This window comes from Lepidochelys kempii, chromosome 8 (assembly GCF_965140285.1).
Source record: "Lepidochelys kempii isolate rLepKem1 chromosome 8, rLepKem1.hap1, whole genome shotgun sequence".
NCBI classification, from domain to species: Eukaryota; Metazoa; Chordata; order Testudines; family Cheloniidae; genus Lepidochelys; species Lepidochelys kempii.
Window position 1 is genome coordinate 89377275 of NC_136387.1, and position 20795 is coordinate 89398069.

The 20795-nt window shown below is 41.9% G+C and overlaps 1 protein-coding gene across 1 annotated transcript in view; it reads right to left on the reverse strand.

Annotated features, from left to right (window-relative positions):
* Positions 1 to 1256: 1256 nt before the first annotated feature.
* Positions 1257 to 20795, reverse strand: part of LEPR (leptin receptor) — a 61791-nt gene continuing 42252 nt past the window's right edge. The window contains exons 10-18 of the mRNA XM_073358245.2: positions 16132 to 16280; positions 15686 to 15845; positions 15513 to 15595; positions 13050 to 13266; positions 11254 to 11433; positions 10205 to 10300; positions 9387 to 9489; positions 8380 to 8455; positions 1257 to 2078 (exon numbers count right to left, since the gene is read on the reverse strand). Of these exons, the coding sequence (XP_073214346.1) occupies positions 1257 to 2078; positions 8380 to 8455; positions 9387 to 9489; positions 10205 to 10300; positions 11254 to 11433; positions 13050 to 13266; positions 15513 to 15595; positions 15686 to 15845; positions 16132 to 16280 (1886 nt within the window). The remainder of the gene's footprint in view (positions 2079 to 8379; positions 8456 to 9386; positions 9490 to 10204; positions 10301 to 11253; positions 11434 to 13049; positions 13267 to 15512; positions 15596 to 15685; positions 15846 to 16131; positions 16281 to 20795) is intronic.

Here is a 20795-nt window from a genome sequence, read left to right on the forward strand (position 1 = left end):
GAGGTGAGCAAGCAGGGCAGCTGCACGAGCTGCTAGCTGCCTGGGCACATTGTACAGCTGCTGCTCTGCCTTTTGTTTGTATTCGGAGACTGATTCTTCCCCCACCCCCTTTTTCTTTTTTTTTTTTTTTGCTTGGCTGCTCTGGAGGTTTGCATTGTGCAGTAAACATTTTCCACACTGGCCAGCAAGACACCTCAGGCCATTACAGCGCACACGTGTGCGCTCCCCCGCACCATGAAAGCCTGGCCCCTTGTTACCACACCAGTTAGCTGAACAAGTGACTTCTACTTTGGACAGACAATTGCTGTGCAGAACTGTCCACAAGGGGACTTTTCCCATCTTTGCATTTAGGCACTACAGAGCTGCTTGTGCAAGGGGGAGAGATCAGGAAGGCCATGCTCCCTATGTGCAGCCTGCTTTCATCTTCTGCCTCCAGCTGGGGAAGCATGGGCTACTCCAGCCCTAGGCCTGCAATAACCCTGAACCCATTGCTGCTGCAGCAGGTGGAAGTTGGGGAAGAGAAAACACTGCCTTCTCAAAGAGCTTTTTCAGAGGTGTTTGGCCTCTGCCTAGATCCTTACCTCTACTGAGAGTTGTGGTTCCGTTGACAGATGGCTCCTTTGGCACTGTGTGCTGGGACTGCTGCCTGCTATTGTGTGTGGTGTTGGGCAAGCACTTCATCTTCAATGCCATCACTCAGTTCCTCAGTTGCAATGGGCTCCCCTCTCCCAGAAGGGGAGGGGCTTGGTAGCCATGCACATTTGATGGAATCACCTGTGGTCCAGGACTGCTATAAAGCTGCCAAGGGCCTGTCCCAAGACAGGCCTTAGACTAGGATCTGTCCTAACAAAGAGAAGTTTAAATAAAATGCCACCTTTGGAATCCTTGTCATAGGACCTTTCAAGACCAACTTTCTCATTGGAGTGTTTGCAAGAGGACATGGTCAGAGAAACATGTAGAGTAGGCACCACAAATAGCTAATTAAGTACCAAATACTAGAAACAACAAAATGAGGAAATGAAAGCCCTAATTTGAGGTTTTTAAATTAGGCCACTATGTGGAATTCTGTGGGGCCAAAGTGCTGATTTATGTCAGTCAAATGTAGGTGCAGGCATCCAATTTCAAAATGTGGGCATTACACGTTCACTATTCTTGAGTTTCCTGAGGGGAGAGGTGGGTGGGGAAGATATTGACCCTTCTAAAAAAAATACTAACAGTAGCAATCAGGTAGATATATGGGACTATGCTGTTATGACTTAAGTTTTGGTCTCTGTTGTCTCTTGTAGTTTAACGGTGGTTGCCTGAAATTGTGGCATGTATGGTACAAAGGTTTTAACAGAGTTTTCATATTTAAGGCTACTTTTGATAAAGGGATTTAAATCAGAAGTAGTATCCTGAAGAAACCCCATGTCTTTGAATAAACCATTTGTGTGAAGATGACACATCACTCTAGAATTTTCTGTTAAAAAAATTTCATTTTCATTTTTTTTAATCGATGTTAGCCCTAAGTAATAAAGGCTCCTCTCAGGACTGTCTCCATCACTGAAAATGTCATCGTGGTCTGAAGGTTCTGAAAAGCCCTCAGAAGAAACAACAGAAAGGGATATTGTTTTGCTGGCTTGGCTCGGATGTTGATCAGGCAATATTAGAAATGCCTGATTTCCCACCTCCCATGACCTAGAGAAAGGATCTGTAACTAAGGAGTCTTCACCTAAGAAGCATCCATTAAATGAACCACTTAGATTCTTTTGCTGTTCACAAAGCCCACTTGATTTGCAGTTACTGATAATTGTAGCGTACTTAATATTGGACTGTCTCGTAATTCCTTCACTGACTTTGTCATCATGGGAACTCTCAGAAAGGCTGTTACTGAAATGGCTGCTAGAACAAGCCGAGTCATGCTCAGAGTCTTGAATCTTTGTGAACATTGAATCAACTGCTAATAAATCTTGCTTGTCTTCACTTTTCAATGCTTTAGCAACATTGATGTCTTCCAAAACTATTTCTGGCTCCAGAAGAAGAGGCCCAAATGATATTGCTTCAGGATGCTTGATAAAAAGATGCTCAAAAGTTTCAGGCTAGAAGAAAAGACATATTTTAATGCTCATCTATCAGTTAATAGTTTTATTTCAATGTGAAGTTACTGTACTTAAGAGCCACAGATGAAAACGTTATAAAAAGTACATTGATGAAAAACAAACAAGACCTAAGTCTGCTATGTGGCAGGGTATCAAAGGGGGGAACTGAGGATAGAGAAAGCAAGCACATGCCTGTGTCTTATACGTGCAGGGAAGGATTGCTCCTGGAAAGTGCTGAGCATTCTGGCTTAATTCAGCAAAGTCCATTAATTTCAATGGCACTATTCATGTCCTTAAAATGAAGCTAGTACTTTAGTGCTTTGCAGGATAAAGCCTTATATGCTACAGGATTTTTTTTGGCATTTTATTTTAATTGCATGAACAATTTGGCATATTAGAAATGAATCAAAATCATTTACACACAACTGAAATGACCCTGCCTGTTACAATTATACTATCTAGAGTCAAATCCTGCCATCTAATAATTTTTTTAGGCTCTTCACCTGTGAGTAAGGACTGCGTGTTTGAAATTTACACACACACACACACACACACACACTTATTTTAAGGAAATGCATCTTATCCTACATCATAAAGGATGTGAAATATATATAAACATTTCAAATATACCGCAGTATAAATTGATAATAGGAAACTGGCTTTCCTATTTACTACTAAGAAAAGTTCACTTTAAAGTATATACCCACTGATGAATTTAATTAAGACAAATAAAAAAAATAATTAGTTAAAAACAACAGATTGTGTTTATGTTAATAAACCATACAGATATTATATCACAGCAGGAAACCTTCCAAAGTAATGATTCCAAATTTCAAAATGCTTAGGCTGTTGTACATTATAAAAAGGTATGGTACAATTTTATCTATCTTAGGCTCGTGGGTGTTTGTTTAACCTAGAATAGCCATCACCATAGCATTTAAGCCCTGATTTAGCAAGGTATTTAAGCATGTTTTTAAACTACTCACACATTTAAATGTCAACACTTGCTTTGGTACCTTGCTGAATTGTAGCCTAAATGCTGATTTGGGATAGCTTCTGCAGTGCTTGCATGCTCAGAACTCTCATGGACTTCAAAAGTACTGTGAATATGACATTTAAAATTAGCAAACTGATTACTGAAATGAGCTGCAGACAGTTGCTACAATGCATATACCAAGCAATGTCTTTAATTCATATTGAATGTCCCTTATTGAAATTTATCCTTCCCTAAGGCAGATCACCTATGAATCCAGGTAGGAATGTAGGAACTGTTGTAATGAATCAGATCAATGGTCCATTTAGTTCAGTATTCTCTCATCAGCAGTGGCCAGTACAAGATACTTCAGAGCAGAAATCCCACAGTAGGCAGCTGTGGACCTCTCGGCAAGCATGTTTCTTTCTGACCACCAATTACTAAAGGTTGACTTATGCTCCGAAGCATAAGCATAACTCTGGATATGAATTCTACAGAATCACATTAAGAATACTGCCTATCACATTTTATCAAATATCAAAAATTAAATTATCAAATACCACTTTTTAAAATAGACATTTCAATTAGTAAAGGTCACTTTCTGCTGAATCAAACACATCACTAAGTAAAATATATTAGATGAATATATAAATACAATGAATATACAATCTCCTGAGAAAGATGTAATACTATAATATAATGTAAATAATGACAGAGTAATATGTGTAAATATCGCTGTAAAATATGTTCTCAACAGGTGTGTCGTATGATTTGTGCAAATATTTTATAGCAGTTAACATAATTCTATGAAACCAAAAGGGAATACTCATGGTGTTAGGTGGCACAGAGTAAAATTTAATTCACACTCATTTGCCAGACACAAGGAGACTACAAAATATGCTCCACTCACAATCCTGCAGTCCTTAGGTCCTGCTTAACTTTACACACTGGGAATAATCCCACTGAGGTCAATGGGACTACTCACACTATGCAAAGTTAAACATGTGCATAAATCTTTTCAGGGATAGTGCCATAGTCATTACTCAGCCATATCTCCCTTGGAAATCATTTGGAGCTTTGGATAAGTAAGGTCTGCAGGATTAGACCCTATGACCCAATCCTGCAAACACTTATTCACATCCTTATCCTTAAGTACAAGAGTCATTTCACTGGAAAATCAGTGGGATCATCCATAATCTTAACATTAAGCACGTGTGTACATTTTTGCAAGATTACAGTACAGATGCAGGATTTACCCATCCTATGCTGTACTGCATTAATGGTTAAAAATGATAATATTTTGTTAAACTAATACTCCATAAATACAGCCTTGCAGTATCAATCATAGAACATACTATATCAAATACACACATTAGTAATCAATTATTGACTCTATTTAACCTTGCATTCTGACAGACGTATCAAAAGAAAATAAGAGTTACACGTGGCTTCAGACATAAGGATGTTAGAGGTTTCTAGTGCTGATATGTGGAAGTTTTATCCAGGCAATGGGTATCAAAGCTAATGAGAGTTACAGTACAAGTTCTACACTTCGTTTTTCCCACTGGAAATTGCATTCAAATAAATGAGGGCAGAATCTGGCCCCAGCTCCATAAATTCCTTCTATTTTCAAAGGCGTATAGACCCTGGCCTTGGATGCACATGGAATCAGAGAGACTCAACGGTGCTCATCTGAGGACAGTATGGGTACGTCTACATTGCAATAAAAATAACGAGTCTCAGAGCCTGGTGAATTGACTGGTTCACAGGGCTTGGTTTGCAGGGCTATAAGTTGCAGTGTAGACAGTCTCCCTCTCAGTCTGGATCCTGGGCTCCGAGACACCCTTGCATCGCAAGGTTTCAGAGCCCGGGCTCCAGTCTTTGCCCAATGCCTAAACTGCAATTTTTAGCCCCACAGCCCAAGCCCTGTGAGCCCAAGTGAGCTGACCCGGGCCAGCTTCAGCCATGCCATGAGTCTTTTATTGCATTGTAGACATACCCATGTGGCCCATTTTTCACTAAGATTAATAAAGTGTACGAAGGAAGCATGCATTAAATATATAGACTGTATTGCAGTACATGCTGTCAAAGGTCACATGACCCTTCAATTTCCCATTCAGCACAATACATTGTGACGGGGCAAGGCCAGATGGCTATAGAAAAGTAGTGGGAGATAGATATTTTAGCTCCAGGCTAAACAAATCCCTGGTACCAGGATAAGTGAAATGGCAGCTGCTCCAGGTCAATTAAGACACCTGGGGCCAATTAAGAACTTTCCAGAAGGCAGGGAGAATGCTAGGTTGATTGGGACACCTGAAGCCAATCAGGGGCTGGCTGAAACTAGTTAAAAGACTCTCAGCCAGTCAGGTGGGTGTGCATGTCAGGAGCTGTGGGAGGAAGTTGTGCTGTTGGAGAGGCTGAGTAGTACACACCATATCAGGCACAAGGAAGGAGGCCCTGAGGTAAGGGTGAAGTGGAGCTTGAGGAAGTGAGGGCTGCTGTGGGGGAAGTAACCCAGGGAATTGTACATGTCATGTTTCTAAAAGGTCAGCTACCATAGGTGATACTATTAGGGTCCTTGGGTGGGAGCCTGGAGTAGGGGGTGGGCCTGGGCTCCCCCCCTGCTTTGCCCCTGATTAATCACTGAGACTGGGAGACAACAGAGACTGTGCAAGGAAGGATAACTTCTCCTCACCTCCCTCACTGGCTTATGATGAAAATGGCTCAGTAGACTGTGATCCTTGTCCCTAGAGAAAGAAGGGTTATGTGGAGGGTCACAGTGAGCCTCTGAGGCTAGCGAAATCTGCCAGGAAACGCGGGACCCACAGAGGCAAGGACAGAAATTTGTCACAACACTTTATATTCACATGCATAACTTCTTTCTCCTTAGCTAGGAACCCAACAGGACATAAGAATATGGAATAATGTCATGGGAGTATAAATCCTTTACTCTCCTTTGGCTGTTCGTAAATTAGTCTAACTTCACTGATTTCAATGGGCTTACTCCTGATTTACACCAGCGTGGGAGGAGAATCAGGCCCACAGTCCCTGATCCAACATGTGAGTTATTGGGGCGGTGGTGATAAGTTTCCTTTTCTATATATAGCTAAATTAATTAAGTAAATAAAAAGGTCTCTGTGCTACTCACACTCACACACTTCCTCCAGCAATATGCAAATCTTTGTTCAAAGCCCTACAGCCATATTTGATACTTTTCAAAATTGTAAGGCATTTTCGCCATCCTTGTCAGTATAGCAGCACTGTGATGCTAGTCCACCGCTCCATGGAGCTAATGGAAAAAGTCTCACTGACTTCAGGGAGCTTTGTATCAGGCCCTATATTATATATTTCAATGAACTTTGTTTAATATTAAATGATATTCTTTGCATTCTAACAATACAGCAACACTTCAAACAAAAAAGAAAAAAAGACTTTAATAGGTTAGCTATAAACAGGAAACGATGCTAAATGGAGATTATACTAAGCAGAAGTTGCCATATTAAGGGTAACAACAGATTTGTACACACACACACACACACACACACACCCACCCCTAATGTCAGACACTATTATTAAAGTGGCTGTGATAATAGCTTTGTGTTTAAATGATAGTGAGTGAAGTACCTGTCTACACAACACAACATGGACAATGGTGCTTGTCACAGAAAACTTTGGCACAATGAACATTCTGAATTATTTCTGCAAATTCTTTGGACTAAATTCTGCACTCAGATGCATGTGATCAGCTCCCATTGACCTTTATGGCAGTGCTGTGTACATCCTCAACATGCCTGAAGTCAGTGGAAATTCCCAAAGCTGTTCAGCTTCAGAATCAGGCTAGTTCTTGGGCTAAACAACCAATAACTCTGTTAAAGAATTATTTTAAGATGATAATGGGGCAAGTCTTGCACTTAACTAGCTGAATCTCAGACCATTCTGATATTTCTGCTTCTATGGCTCCAGCCTCATAGGTGCTGGGCACTCTCATCTCTTATTGAAGCCTAGGAGATGAAAGTGTTCAGCCCTCTGCAAATCAGAGCCTTAATAAACAGGTCACTAAAAATGTGATTTAAAGCAAGATTTTTGCCGACATGTGTAGCAAACCCTGCTCTAAGCTGCAATATGGCAATTGTTCCTGATTTTGCATGGGCATCTTAAGTTTTGAACAAAACTATTTCCAGGACTATCTTTAAATCAATCATCATGTATTGTATCTGTGTTTCCTGTCTTCTGAATGTAAACAGAAAAATCTTCTAACAATTCTGTATATGAAGTCTGGGAGCTGGCACAATGGTTCAGCAGGAAGTGATCATGATTAGACTTCAAAGAATGTCCATTCTCTGTTTAAATGAAATGAAATAAAATAAAAGATGAGAAAAGAAAACTTCACTGGGAATGAAAATTAAATATCTGAAAAAAATCAAACAGTCATGGTCCATTAGATGCAGTTTCTTTATGAAATAGTAATCCTGAATTTTTAAGTTACTATCTCAATGACTACACAATAAGTGTCAAATTCTGGAACAGAGGGACAAATTCTCAGCTGGTTTGAACTGGTGCCTGTTCATTTAAGTCTGTAAATTGGCACAGGTCAACTGTAGCTGAGCCAGTTTGCACCAGCAAAGAATTTGGCCCTGGGTGTGGACATGTGCCCTCCCCGCCCCCTGACTTCAAAGGGTGTCATACAACTAAGAATCATCTGGTGGCAGGATTTAGCTCTACTAAACACTAAGCCTGGACTTTGACTCAACTTTGAGTCCTAGCCCCCACTTCCACCCACACAAAAATCAGTGTGACTCAGGTCAGCAAACATACAGGACCTGTGTCCTGGCACGCTGCTGGAGGAGTGAGTCAGAGCCCAAGTCCTGCTCTGACTCGAGTCCAAGCCCTATCCTTTTTTGCAGTGTGGATGCAGCTTATGCTGCAGACCAGAGTCAGAAGGTCTGCATAATGCAGTGTGAATGCATTAGCATGGCTGTGAGACCTGGGTCCAGCAACTGTTAAGCCCAAGTTTACAATGCAGTGTGGATGCTCAAGAACAGGCTTGGAAACACTGGGTCCACAGACTGAGAGTTACAGTGCAGTGTAAACATACCCTAAGATTGCCCATGAATTTCAAAATAGGTCTTGATCCGAGGTTCTGGCCCACATCCAACTGTCAGCTTTCTACGGCTGAAGAAAACTCCTGTGTTTTGCCACTCTCCATGGCTTCAAGATCTTGTGTTTGATTATTTGGATAATTCTTAACAGTTTAACACTTTAAACTGAATGTAAGTGTGTGAAACACAAACCCATATTAAAAAAACGTATCACTATGGAAACCCATACCTTCTGAAAATTAACTCCTTGTGCCCAGGAGCAGTTCTTGGGGTTTGGAACATCCTCCCAGAACAGTTTCTTCATTCTGAAATGTTTCGACAAAGCATTGGTTTAGTACTGATTATACACATTGTATATGGCAGTGCTCAAGACAGAAATATAGAACTGCTCACTATCATGGCAGCACAAAGACATAAGCAGAGACAGGGTAATGGCCTGATTTTCAAAGGTACTGAACATGGGCTTTCAGAAATGTCTAGTTCCCAGTGCTGTGTTCAATCCACTAAACCAGAGGTTCTCAAATTGGGGGTTGTATTTGGGGCGGGGGCATGAGAAGCTTGCTGCACTCATTTTACCCACAGCAATGAATAACTAGCGGGGCTGATTCCTCCAGACATATCAGCCTGCAGATGGTGCTGTGCCTTTGACTCTTGATGGCACCGTGCATTGCGATGGATGTCTGTTAAGCTTGCATAGGAAAAGTATACAAAGTCGTTGCCATCTGTACGTTAATCCGTTTGCTACGATGTGGCGTGCACGTTTAATTGTAAGCATTGACCACGATCGCAGTTTTGCTTTTGCTTTTATTACAATGGGTTACTGGCTCATTCATGCAATTGCTCTGCTTCAAAAAACAGGCACACCCATCATACTAGTAACAACAGTGTGATGCTAGTAAGCACTATCTCACTTCAAATTGACATTACTCCATACTTAAATGGCTCTGTTTGAATCAATGCCTTACAGTTTTTAATATTTAGTGAGAGTTGCATGTGTACTTGTATGGTGTGGGGGGTATAAACGACTACAGACATGAAGAAGGGGGGGCGCGATCAAATACGTTTGAGAACCACTGCACTAGACTATGCTGCCTTTCAGATAATGTACATCTCAAATATATAAATGGTCCCAAAAGTTAACTAGGTGTGAATGTTTCTATAGGCACACACTTTTTAAGCTGCAGTGTCTTCTTATAAGCACATTTAGGGAATCGTATATGGAAATAAACAACATGCCTTTGTTGCGAGATCAGCAAAGTTCCAAGCAACAAAACGAAGGATGAAATAACTATTGGTAGAATCACATAGATGCCTGCATCATTCCGTTTTTCACTCCTATCTGAAAACGAAAGGAATCTGTTTCAATCTATTTGCAATATTTCTCCAGTTATCAGTCCTAACTTTACTGCAATTTAAAATATCTATAAATAGAACAGTTTAGATAACGATCAGTATGCATACAAATCAGAAACAAATTACTCGCTGTACATTAGTAGGTTATATATGCTTATTGTATCACCCTTAAGTAAATTGTATTGTGTCACACCAGGGACCCCTGACTTGTGTACAAATACACAGGACGTGAAATTACTCTAAAAACTCAGTGGCTCCCATGTTTCTGTGGGACAGTCCGTTGTTCCCCTGTTACTCAGAATCATCACTAAGGCAAATAAAGGGAGTAGCCCATACACAGAAGAACCATGGGAATATAGGACCTCAGAAACCCCTTGGGATTGTCCCAACATATGCCCTTCCCCTGCAGAACACTGACCCTTTTGAAAACATGGGTCAAAACTTGAAATGCATTATGATATTAAATAAAATGTAGAGACAGTGCCAGGAAAAGTTGGTGGGGGTACTCCACTGACTTCTAAGCTATGCCAATTTATATCAACTCGACTAGGGTCAGTTATATCTCAATCACTGTGTTTTCAAAACAGTTTTCTTGTTGTTTCTCATAAAAACATGAGCAAGCGTCCATATCATATTCAAAGGGAACTTTTACTAACCAGCTGCTGCTTAATAAAAAAAAAAATTAAGATCATATTGGTCACCTTTGATGAATCCATCAGTTGTTTTGGGGTTGCCTACTCCTTCAGGGAATATTGGGTACAGGCTAAACTGGTACTTCTCAATAAGAATAAAATGATCTGGAAGGAAGAAATCAGACTTTTGAGTTTAAATTCCAATTTAGTAAGACTATAAAATACTAGCCTCTAGAGAGTCTTTGATCTCATGCAACAGTGGTTCAAGGGAAGCCCACAGGAAAAGAAGAATTATTTTCTCTCGTTTAATCCTTTAAATTTTGGATTCAAATGTAGACCCAACAATCTATTTTGGATATATTAGCAATTTCTTCTTATGGAATTATTAGCTTTTGATGAAAAGATTATAAATATTAAAGCCCCAAAGCACATACAGTAAAATCTGGATAAATAGTAGATATATGTAATATTTATATTTAACATACATTCAGCATATATTGGTGTTAGCATAACATATATAACTGACCTTTCCTCTTCATCACTTCCTCACAACCAAATACAAACCCACACATGTACAGGATGTAAAAAAGATGAAGCATACTTTTTCCCCAAGTTCAATATGGTAATGATGATCCTTAAATGGATGTAAATCAGGAACAACTCCATTGAGATCAATGCAGATATATCAGCATAAAGCAGGTGCAAATGAAAGGAGGGTCAGGCCCAGAGTGAATATGGAGGTTTGTGCAGATCTGAACCAAGGAGTCTGCAGTTCCTTTGTGCGCAGCGACTAAGGTGCGTATGGCTTTGCGGACCAATGCCCACGTGACACAAGGTGATGCAGGACCAGGGCCTGGGTTTTTAACAGCAATAAGGACAAGTCAGCAATCCTGTATCAGCCCAGGTCATTAACTCTATAGTTGATCCTCAACTGACAAGTAAGATCCAGTACAGCCAAGAGCAATCTTTAGCACTCAAAGTATTCTTTCATTACAAAAAAAAGAGAGAGAAGGATACAGCAGAGAAGCTAGATTCATGTACCCAGAAAGTGCAACCTTTCACCACAGTGTAACACAGGTAAAAATATCACGGGTGTTTATTTTCAAGTACAAACTCACCATAAATATAGTATTTGCTAATATTTGGAGCAACTCGTATCCATTTCATTTGTTCTTCCTCATTAAGGTTTTTCCATTCAAGAAAAAAAGACATCACATACATTTGAGGTGAAAGTGTCCAGGTCAGAATTACACAACTGCTGTTTACTGGATAAGCACTGAGTGACTGCACAATATTCACTGATAAAACAGAAAAAAGCATGATTAAAATGAGATCAGCTATAGCAAATCAGAGTTGGATTATACATGCTAAATCTCAGATCCCACACAGAGATGAAAAAGATTATAATGGTTTAGGTTCTTTGTTGTTTATTTTTGCATCTCCACTTAAGTCAATGAAGTGACATTGTTTTACACTAGCACAGGACTTATCTTCACAGTGGGGTAATGTGCTCTACAAAGGTGTGATTTCTAAAGCACACCAACATGTTGCACATTAATTAGTCTATGCAGATTCTGACAGTTCATATAGAAGGTACCCTAGCGTGTTTTAATGTAGTACTGTTTGAAACAGCACTACATTAAAGCACGCCAGCAGCGTCTATATGGACCGATTAATGTGAAAATCGTTAGTGCACTTGAGAAATCGCACCCCTGTAGAGCATATTAGCCCACCCTGTAGACAAGCCCTGAGTATCTGGCTCCAGGTGTTAAACAGATCAAATCTGTGGGTTGTGTTCTCACCACATTTCACACAGTGTTCTCTCCTTAAGCAATATTCCTGTTTTGAGCAATATTCCTGGTTCTTACCTCGATCTTTCAAACTTTCACTCCTTAGTTGAGACATACTGTAATAGCTAAAAACCATCAAAATGTCGCTAGCAAAACAGAGCATAAATCTACGGCTCATGTGGTGTTACGCTCTTCTATGGAAGAGGGATAAGAACCTAGGTGGCCAATTTCCATCTTGCACTCCTACTGCTAGCTGCAGCCTTTCTGGGGTACGTTCATGCACACCATTAGCCAGACTTTGACCCATAGAAAGCACATGCATTTAAATACTAGTTGACAAAATTTCAGCTCTGCCTACAGATTGCAGTAATGCTTCCCATGACATTTAAAATACAGACTACCACCTAACAAGGCAGAGTCTGGGTGAATCAACAAAGAGGGTGCTACTATGAAGTGTAAAGTCATAATGAATAAGTGAGCTGTCAGAAAATGCCGAGTCAATGGAAATCAAAATGTTCCACAGGAAGGCGTTGATTTCATCAAAAGTCTTGACAGAAGCAGCAGGCTGGCCAGCGAGCCCGCCTGCCTGGTTTCCTGCCAGCCCACCTGGCTCCCTAGTTTTCCCACTGCTCATCTGCAGAGGGTTCTCAGAAAGCTGGAGCATGTCAATCAAGCTGCTCAATTTCCTGGGATCTCCAGTTCCCCTGCAGTCCACCAGGTAGGCTGCCAGGCTATCCAGTTCTCTGGGTCCCCCACAGCTCACACAGCAGGCTGCCAGGGCTGCCCAGCTCCCCAGCTGGCAGCCGAGGGATCCAAGCATCCCTCAGGTGAGCAGCCAGGATCTTGGGGTGCATATTTCATTTCAGAACAACCAAAAATGTTCCCACAGTGGGAATGCTTTTGCGTTGCTGAAACTAAATATTGGGAAATTTCAGTTCTGTTAAAAATGTGGAGTTTCAGGCTTTTCATTCCTATTATAGCAGAGAAAGTCATCATAAGAGGTACATTTTCCTTCTGAATAAAGATTTCTTTGTTAAAAGAAAACTGTCAAAAGCACAGTAGGCATTCCTAATGTTAAACATCTTCTGAATGCATCAGTGTTATTACTAACCTGTTAGTCTTACCTGTGCTCATTTGCTGCGACAGAGTTAAATTAAAATTCATTGAGGAAGCTCCAATTGAGTTAACAGCTAGCACTGTAATGGTGTGTGCATCCTCAGTCCATGGAAACATACAGGTAGTGCCATTGGTGACATATTCAGTCCAAGTGATGTTTTCTGAAGTGTGATGCTTTACAATATATCCACACACACTGCATAATGAGTAATTCCTCATCAATGGCTGCAGGAAATATCAGTATATTTTAGCTTGCTAGGGTTTGATTTTCACTTGACAGTAGAGAGCAGCCTTCTAGTTCTGAGAGAGCAGGACCCTAAATAATACCCATCAGGGAGACGACTTTTCTTATACCTAAAATATTGCTGTGCATTTAAACAGGCTAAAGTTTTTCCATAATCACCGACGCCTGACATCTCTACTTACCATAGCTCCTAAGACAAGTGTGATTGAGGAAATGCAAACCTTTAGTTTGCTCTGGTAACTCATTGTTTTATCTTATTATTTTTAAAGGATGCAGAGCCAGAAGGAATTGCCATGATCCTAATTTGGGGAAGTATTTTCAGTAAAAGAGACTCAGGACCAGATGCAATAATGCATGCGAGGCTGCAGGCACAGTTACCATGACTACATGTGCAAATAAGGGTAGTTAGTCAGTCACCTAACTAATCGTTTGCATGTGCAATTACACTGTTTGCACGTAGAGTCATAGCAATTGTACAGGGGATGGTTTATAGTTGCTGGAACAATTCTGCACACAGACCTTGGCCTCCTTTTCTGAGAATCTGGCAAATGGAGATGAACATCTTTCAATATAATTTGCATCCACTGTTTTTAAAGACTCCAAATCATAGAGTTTAAGGCCAGAAGGGCCTCACAACCAAAATAAGCCCAAAGGAGACTAGATTGTGTGCCAAAGGCAGAGAATAAGAGGGACTGAGGTGCAACAATGCCCGAGGGTCCTGCAATGGCAGGGAAATGACTAAGTGAGGTGTACCCAGATAATTCTGGAAAGCAACCCACAAGCTGCAGAGGAAGGTGAAAATCCCCAAGGTCCCTGCCAATCTGACCTGGGGGAAATTCCTTCCTGATGCCACACATGGCGATCAGTGAGCATATGAGCAAGAACCAGCCAGCCAAGCCTTTGAAAGAGAGAAGTCTCAGTGTCATCTCAGAGCACTGGCCTACCCTGTCCATGGTCCCATCTCCATGTGGCCATCTAGATGCTTTGGAGGAAGGAAACAAAAAACATCACAACAGAATACATGGGGGTGGGGGGCCTGGGGGATCCCTTCCTGACACCTGCAGGTAGCCAGCTGAAGCCTTTGTTTTTTGGCACATGTAAGCATCAGACTCAAGTGCAATATTTAAAAAAAAACTTTTTAAAATAAATGAATGGTACATCTTTGCAATTATATTTTATTGTGTATTGCCTGGTCAAGTCTTAAGATATCATGATTTGACTTATACATCTGATATTGGAGTTTCTATTCCTCCAAACTGCAGCGAATCAGTACAGCCCAGATGGCAAGATTTGTCTCGACAGGAAGGATGGTGAGTGCTTTACACTCTGGCCAAAATACTGTCCTTCCTATCCTGGGTGCTGGGAGGTTGGGAAGAGGAGCTGGCGATGCAGTGGTTCTTTAGCAGAACAAAAGGACTTGCTTGCTTTGAGAGGCGGGGATTATGTGTATACAGTATATGCTGTGTGGGTGATGAACAAATATGAGCAGCAAATGACCCCATACAGCCTGTACTACTGATTGCCCCATGTAACTATGCTTAGGGTACGGTCAGATCCTATTCACCCAAGATGGGCCTCTGGTGTGACAACCAGGGCAGTTAGCAGGGTCACTGGCGAGTGTTCTGTTGAACTGTAAATCTGGAATCCTGCCCTGCTGCTGAATGAAAATGGCTGCTGACTGACTGAGTGAACGGAGAGTCACTGTGACCTCATAACCATCCAGAGCAACAGCAGAGGGAAGGATTCTATCCTATTAAGTTGGAGAAAAGGGAAGAAAAACAGCTCTGCCAGCTTGTGGTAGAAAAGACTTCAGTGTATAAGGAAAAGGGAGAGGGAGAGACAACTGCAGAAAGCAGTAAGGAGAAGAGAGAAAGATATGGGAGGAAAAGAGGTAAGAACTATATTCTGATTATATTCTGAGTATATTGCAGTACTGCCACCAATGTTTTTTAGGAACCTCTACTACCTGACAGGGCTGCTGAGTGAGAGGTGGTAAAATCAATGAAGCTGTGTCCTAATTGTACTGTCTATAAAAGGACCATGAATAATGAATGTTTGAGTCTGTCATTCAGGACCGCACGTGCTTGCTCTATGCCCACCTCCAGTAACTCCACCAACACTTTTGAATCATGCATCCCACAAAGCCATCAAACTGTGGCATTCATCCATATCATGAGTGAGAAACAGAGACAGTGAGAGACAGAAGCTGAAATACAATTCTTCATACCTTCCAAACTAAAGTAACGTTTTTCTGCTTCCTTATGGGATCTTCATTAATAACTCTCCAAAATTCAGGACCTCTCAGGGGAGCTGCAAAATTACATCCATTTTAAGAAGGAGAACAATTTCACACATACATAAAACTATAATCTTCAGAGTATATTTACAAACTACACGCACCTTGGATATCCTGTACAATGGTATACGCTGGTTTACTCCAATCACTCCAGTAACCTAATCCATCTAGTCCACTGCAGCGCACCTGAACAATATATACAACACAAAGGTCCAGTACCTTTATCATGGCTGATCTTGTTGGTGCATTTGAAACCTCAAATATCTGCAAAAGAATTAAAAATACTTAGATTAGGAACACCACACAGTTTTCTAGGCATCTGACTGAGATCTTAATTCCTCAAACTGGTATATTCAGACCTCCTGCCACTGAGTCCAATGAAAAAGACAGCCCACTAATATAATTTTGCTGCAGAAAATAAATTCTATTGCAAACTAAAATACTTTATCATTTAGAACGAATTCAACATACATTGGTTGATTGACATGGACTTTGCATGCACAAACACTGCAAGGATGAAAACATTATTTTGTATTAAATATAATAGTACCTCCCACAATATTTCTTCCTTGTTCACAGAGTACCGAATCTGAAACTTAAGATCGCTGTTCGAAAATGCTGGGTTTGTCCAGCTCACATTCAGCAGCCCAACATTCTTGGCGATTTCTGCCTTAACGTTAGAGGGAGGAAACGGCTTCACTAGAAAATTGAAGAGAAAAAGCCACTGAAATGTAGACTCTGAAATATCTAATATTCTATTTTTCTCCTCTACATTGGACTGTATTGTGATCTTAGCTACAGCAATGCAAATTCTCCTCTGATATCAGGGGTTATTCCAGATTTTCTCAGGTTTATCAAATCAAAATCTTCTCAGTTTAATGTCTAGTGCACCATACAGGTTTGCTTACTCATTCACTACAGATGTAACTCAACTGTAATTGACAAATTGAATGTCTGTCCCTGAGATATTGCCCCACATCAGGACAAAAAGCTGATATATCAAAACTTTTTCCACAGAATGAAAAATTCAGAAAAATTTCAATTCGGAAATGTCAAAACATTTCATTTTGGTTTATCTTCGTTTCACGTGGGGTCAAGTCAGCATTGATGTCTGCATCCATTTCAGCTTCCAGGCTGCCTCCTGGAGACTCTACTACAGGGAGCTTGCAGAGGGGCATCGTGGAAGATGAAGTAGGGCTAGAGACCGGGGGCCAAAGGGGAAAATGGGGGCATGACTAACCCAGAATTACAACTCCCATGACGCACAGCAGTGGCTCAGGCAGAAGTAGAAACTAATATGGAGTCAACCTGAAATTACATGTTTTGATTTTCCAGATGGAAACCTCTGCCAAAATTGCTCTTTTCCTATGGAAAATTTCAATTTCAACGATGCCCCATTTTACAACAAGAGAATGTTTTGTTCAAAGTTCTTTGAGCAACCCTACTAAGAAGCAATAAAACAAAAGGGTAAGGAGAACTAGAATGACCACTTTGTTGGCAGTACGGTGCAGAGCATGCTTCACTCACTGTAGCTCAACAGCTTTATCTTATCTCTACTGTATTTAGAGTGATGAGTGTATAACTCAGACTTTTAAAAACTCTTCAGGCCAAGTATATCTGAAAGCCTTCATTTGCCAGCGCTCCTCAATGTACATTCCATTCAGCTCAGCTTATTTTACCAGCCATTTAACAAAAGGAAATCTAACGCATTTCTAGCTAGATTACTTACTAACTTAACAGAGTTTCTGAGACTGCATTCCTGATCTGTTCCCGGCAAAAGCATCACACAGACAGACAGACCCTTTGTTCCCCCCCCCACTCCAGCTCTGAAAGTATCTTGTCTCCTCATTGGTCATTTTGGTCAGGTGCCAGCGAGGTTATCTTAGCTTCTTAACCCTTTACAGGTGAAAGGGTTCTGCCTCTGGCCAGGAGGGATTTTATAGCACCGTATACAGAAAGGTGGTTACCCTTCCCTTTATTTTTATATGACACGCCCCCCAAATCACAGATAGGGTGAAAACACAGGCTGTGATTTCTTCCTGGAGCTCTAGGAGAAAACAGAATTAATAAGACACATGCACCTCTAAATATACTACCAACTGTATAAAGACTAACAAAATTTCCCACATCTCAAGGACGATTTTAACCAGTTGATTCTGGGAAACTTTCATGGGAGAGTGCATCAGCCACTTTGTTAGAAGCTCCTGAGATGTGTTGTATGTTGAAATAAAAATCTTGGAGAGCTAAACCCCACCAAATATGTTTTTTGTTATTTCCTGTGGCAGTATGAAGCCACTGTAGTGCAGCATGGTTGGTTTGCAGGTGGAAACGCCGTCCCCAAACGTATGGGCGTAGCTTTTCCAGAGTGTGGACAATAGCGTAATATTCCTTTTCACTGATTGACCAGTTGCTTTCCCTCTCAGACAGCTTCTTGCTGAGAAACACGACTGGATGGAATTCTTGATTCGGTCCTTCCTGCATTAAAACTGCTCCCACATCATGCTCGGACGCATCTGTAGTTACTAGGAACGGTTTGTCAAAGTCTGGGGCCCTTAGCACAGGGTCAGACATGAGTGTCGCTTTAAGCTTGTTAAAGGCCTTCTGGCACTCTTCAGTCCACTGAACTGCATTTGGCTGTTTCTTTTTGGTTAGGTCTGTCAGTGGGGCGGCGATTTGGCTGTATTGCGGTACAAATCACCTGTAATATCCAGCCAAACCTAAGAAGGATTGGACCTGTTTCTTTGACTTTGGGACACACCACTTTTGGATAGCATCCACTTTGGCCTGTAGGGGGTTGATAGTTTCTTGACCCACCTGGTGTCAAAAATAAGTCACTCTGTTTAGGCCTATTTGACACTTCTTAGCCTTAACAGTTAGTCCTGCCTCCCTTATGCGCTCAAAGACTTTTTGTAGATGTTCCAGGTGTTCTGCCCAGGAATCTGAAAATATGGCCACATCGTCAAGGTAGGCGACTGCATATTCTCCCAATCCTGCTAGGAGATCATCTACAAGTCTTTGGAAGGTGGCTGGTGCATTTCGCAGCCCAAAAGGGAGCAGATTAAATTCATACAGCCCGACATGTGTGGTGAAGACTGACCTTTCCTTGGTGGATTCATCTAGCGGTACCTGCCAGTACCCCTTGGTTAAGTCCAAGGTAGAGATGAACTGGGCCCGTCCCAGTTTCTCCAATAGTTTATCTGTGCATGGCATTGGATAGTTGTCTGGGTGAGTTACGGCATTTAGCTTACAGTAGTCCATGCAAAAACGTATCTCCCCATCTGGTTTGGGAACTAGAACCACTGGAGATGCCCATGCACTGCCAGAGGGGTGGATTACACCCATCTGTAGCATATCCTGGATCTCCCGATCTATAGCAGTTTTAGCTTGAGGAGACACCCGGTAAGATTGGGCTCTAATTGGGTGAGCATTACCTGTGTCAATGGAATGATATGCCCGTTCAGTCAGTCTTGGGGTGGCTGAGAACGTCGGCGCATAGCTAGTGCACAGATTCCTGATCTGCTGTCGCTGCATACACCCAAGGGTCATGGAGAGGTTCACCTCTTCCACGCCACCAACACTTTTCCCTTCGTAGTAGACACCTTCAGGCCACTCAGCATTATCTCCTCCCTGAGCTGTAAACTGACAAACCTTTAATTCTCTGGAATAAAAGGGCTTTAGAGAATTAATATGGTACATCTTAGGCTTTCGGTTGGAGGTGGGGAATGCCATGAGATAATTAACAGCTCCCAGGTGCTCTTGGACCGTGAATGGCCCTTCCCACGACACTTCCATTTTATCAGCCTGGAGTGCCTTTAAGACCATGACCTGGTCCCCTACTTCGAAGGAACACTCTCTGGCATGTTTATCATACCAGGCTTTTTGCTCTTTTTGAGCATCCTGTAGGTTTTCTTTAGCAAGGGCTAAAGGAGTTCAGAGGGTGTTTTGTAGATTGGTTACAAAGTCCAGAATGTTAGTTCCTGGAGAAGGTGTAAACCCCTCCCATTGCTGCTTCACCATCTGTAATGGCACCTTAATCTCGCAGCCATATACAAGTTCAAATGGTGAAAACCCTAAACTGGGATGTGGTACAGCTCTGTAGGCAAAGACCAACTGCTGCAACACTAAGTCCCAATCATTGGAGTGCTCATTTACGAGTTTACATATCATGGCCCCCCAAAGTTCCATTAAACTTCTCCACTAGGCCATTTGTTTGATGATGGTAAGGTGTGGCAACCAAGTGATTCACCCCATGAGCTTCCCAAAGGCTTTCCATAGTTCCTGCCAGAAAATTAGTTCCTGCATCTGTGATGATGTCGAAGGGCCAACCTACCCTGGCAAAAATGTCCGTTAGTGCCTGACACACACTTTTAGCCCTAGTGTTGCTTAGAGCTACTGCTTCTGGCCATCGGGTGGCAAAATCCATGAAAGTCAGTATGTACTGCTTTGCTCTGGGTGTCTTTTTCAGAAAAGGACGCAGAATATCCACAGCTACTCGCTGAAATGGAACCTCAATGATGGAGAGTGGCTGTAGAGGGGCTTTGACCTGGTCTTGGGATTTTCCCACTCTTTGGCACACCTCACAAGACCAGACATAGGTAGAAACATTTTTGCCCATTCCCTCCCAGTGGAATCACTTTCCCAAATGGTCTTTGGTTCTGTTCACCTCAGCATGGCCACTAGGATGATTGTGGGCTAAGCTTAATAGCTTTACCTGGTACTCAGTTGTAACTACCAACTGTCTCTGAGGATGCCAGTCTTCCTGGTGTCCACCAGAAAGAGTTTCCCTGTATAAAAGTCCTTTTTCTACAACAAACCTGGATCAATTAGAAGAGCTGAGAGACGGTGGGTTGCTCCATGCCGCCATCCAAGCTTTCTGGAGGCTTTCATCTGCTTCCTGTTCAGTCTGGAACTGTTCCCTTGATGCTGGAGACATCAGTTCCTCATTGGATTGTGGACCTAGGCTTGGTCCCTCTGGAAGCGATGCAGGTGATGGGGCTGTTTCCGTTGATGGTGAACCACTCTCCGCTGGTGCACTATGGGGTATTTCAGGCTCTGGCTGAGCCTCTTGTGTTGGGTCATCTGCTGCTGCTGCCAGTGCAAGCTCGGTGGTGCCCTCTGGTGTTGGAGCTGTAGATGGGGTTGCAAGCGCTGGACTCAGTGCTGGCAATGGTTCTGGTGCTGGTTGCTTCGCCAGTTTCAGTTCGGGGACTGGCT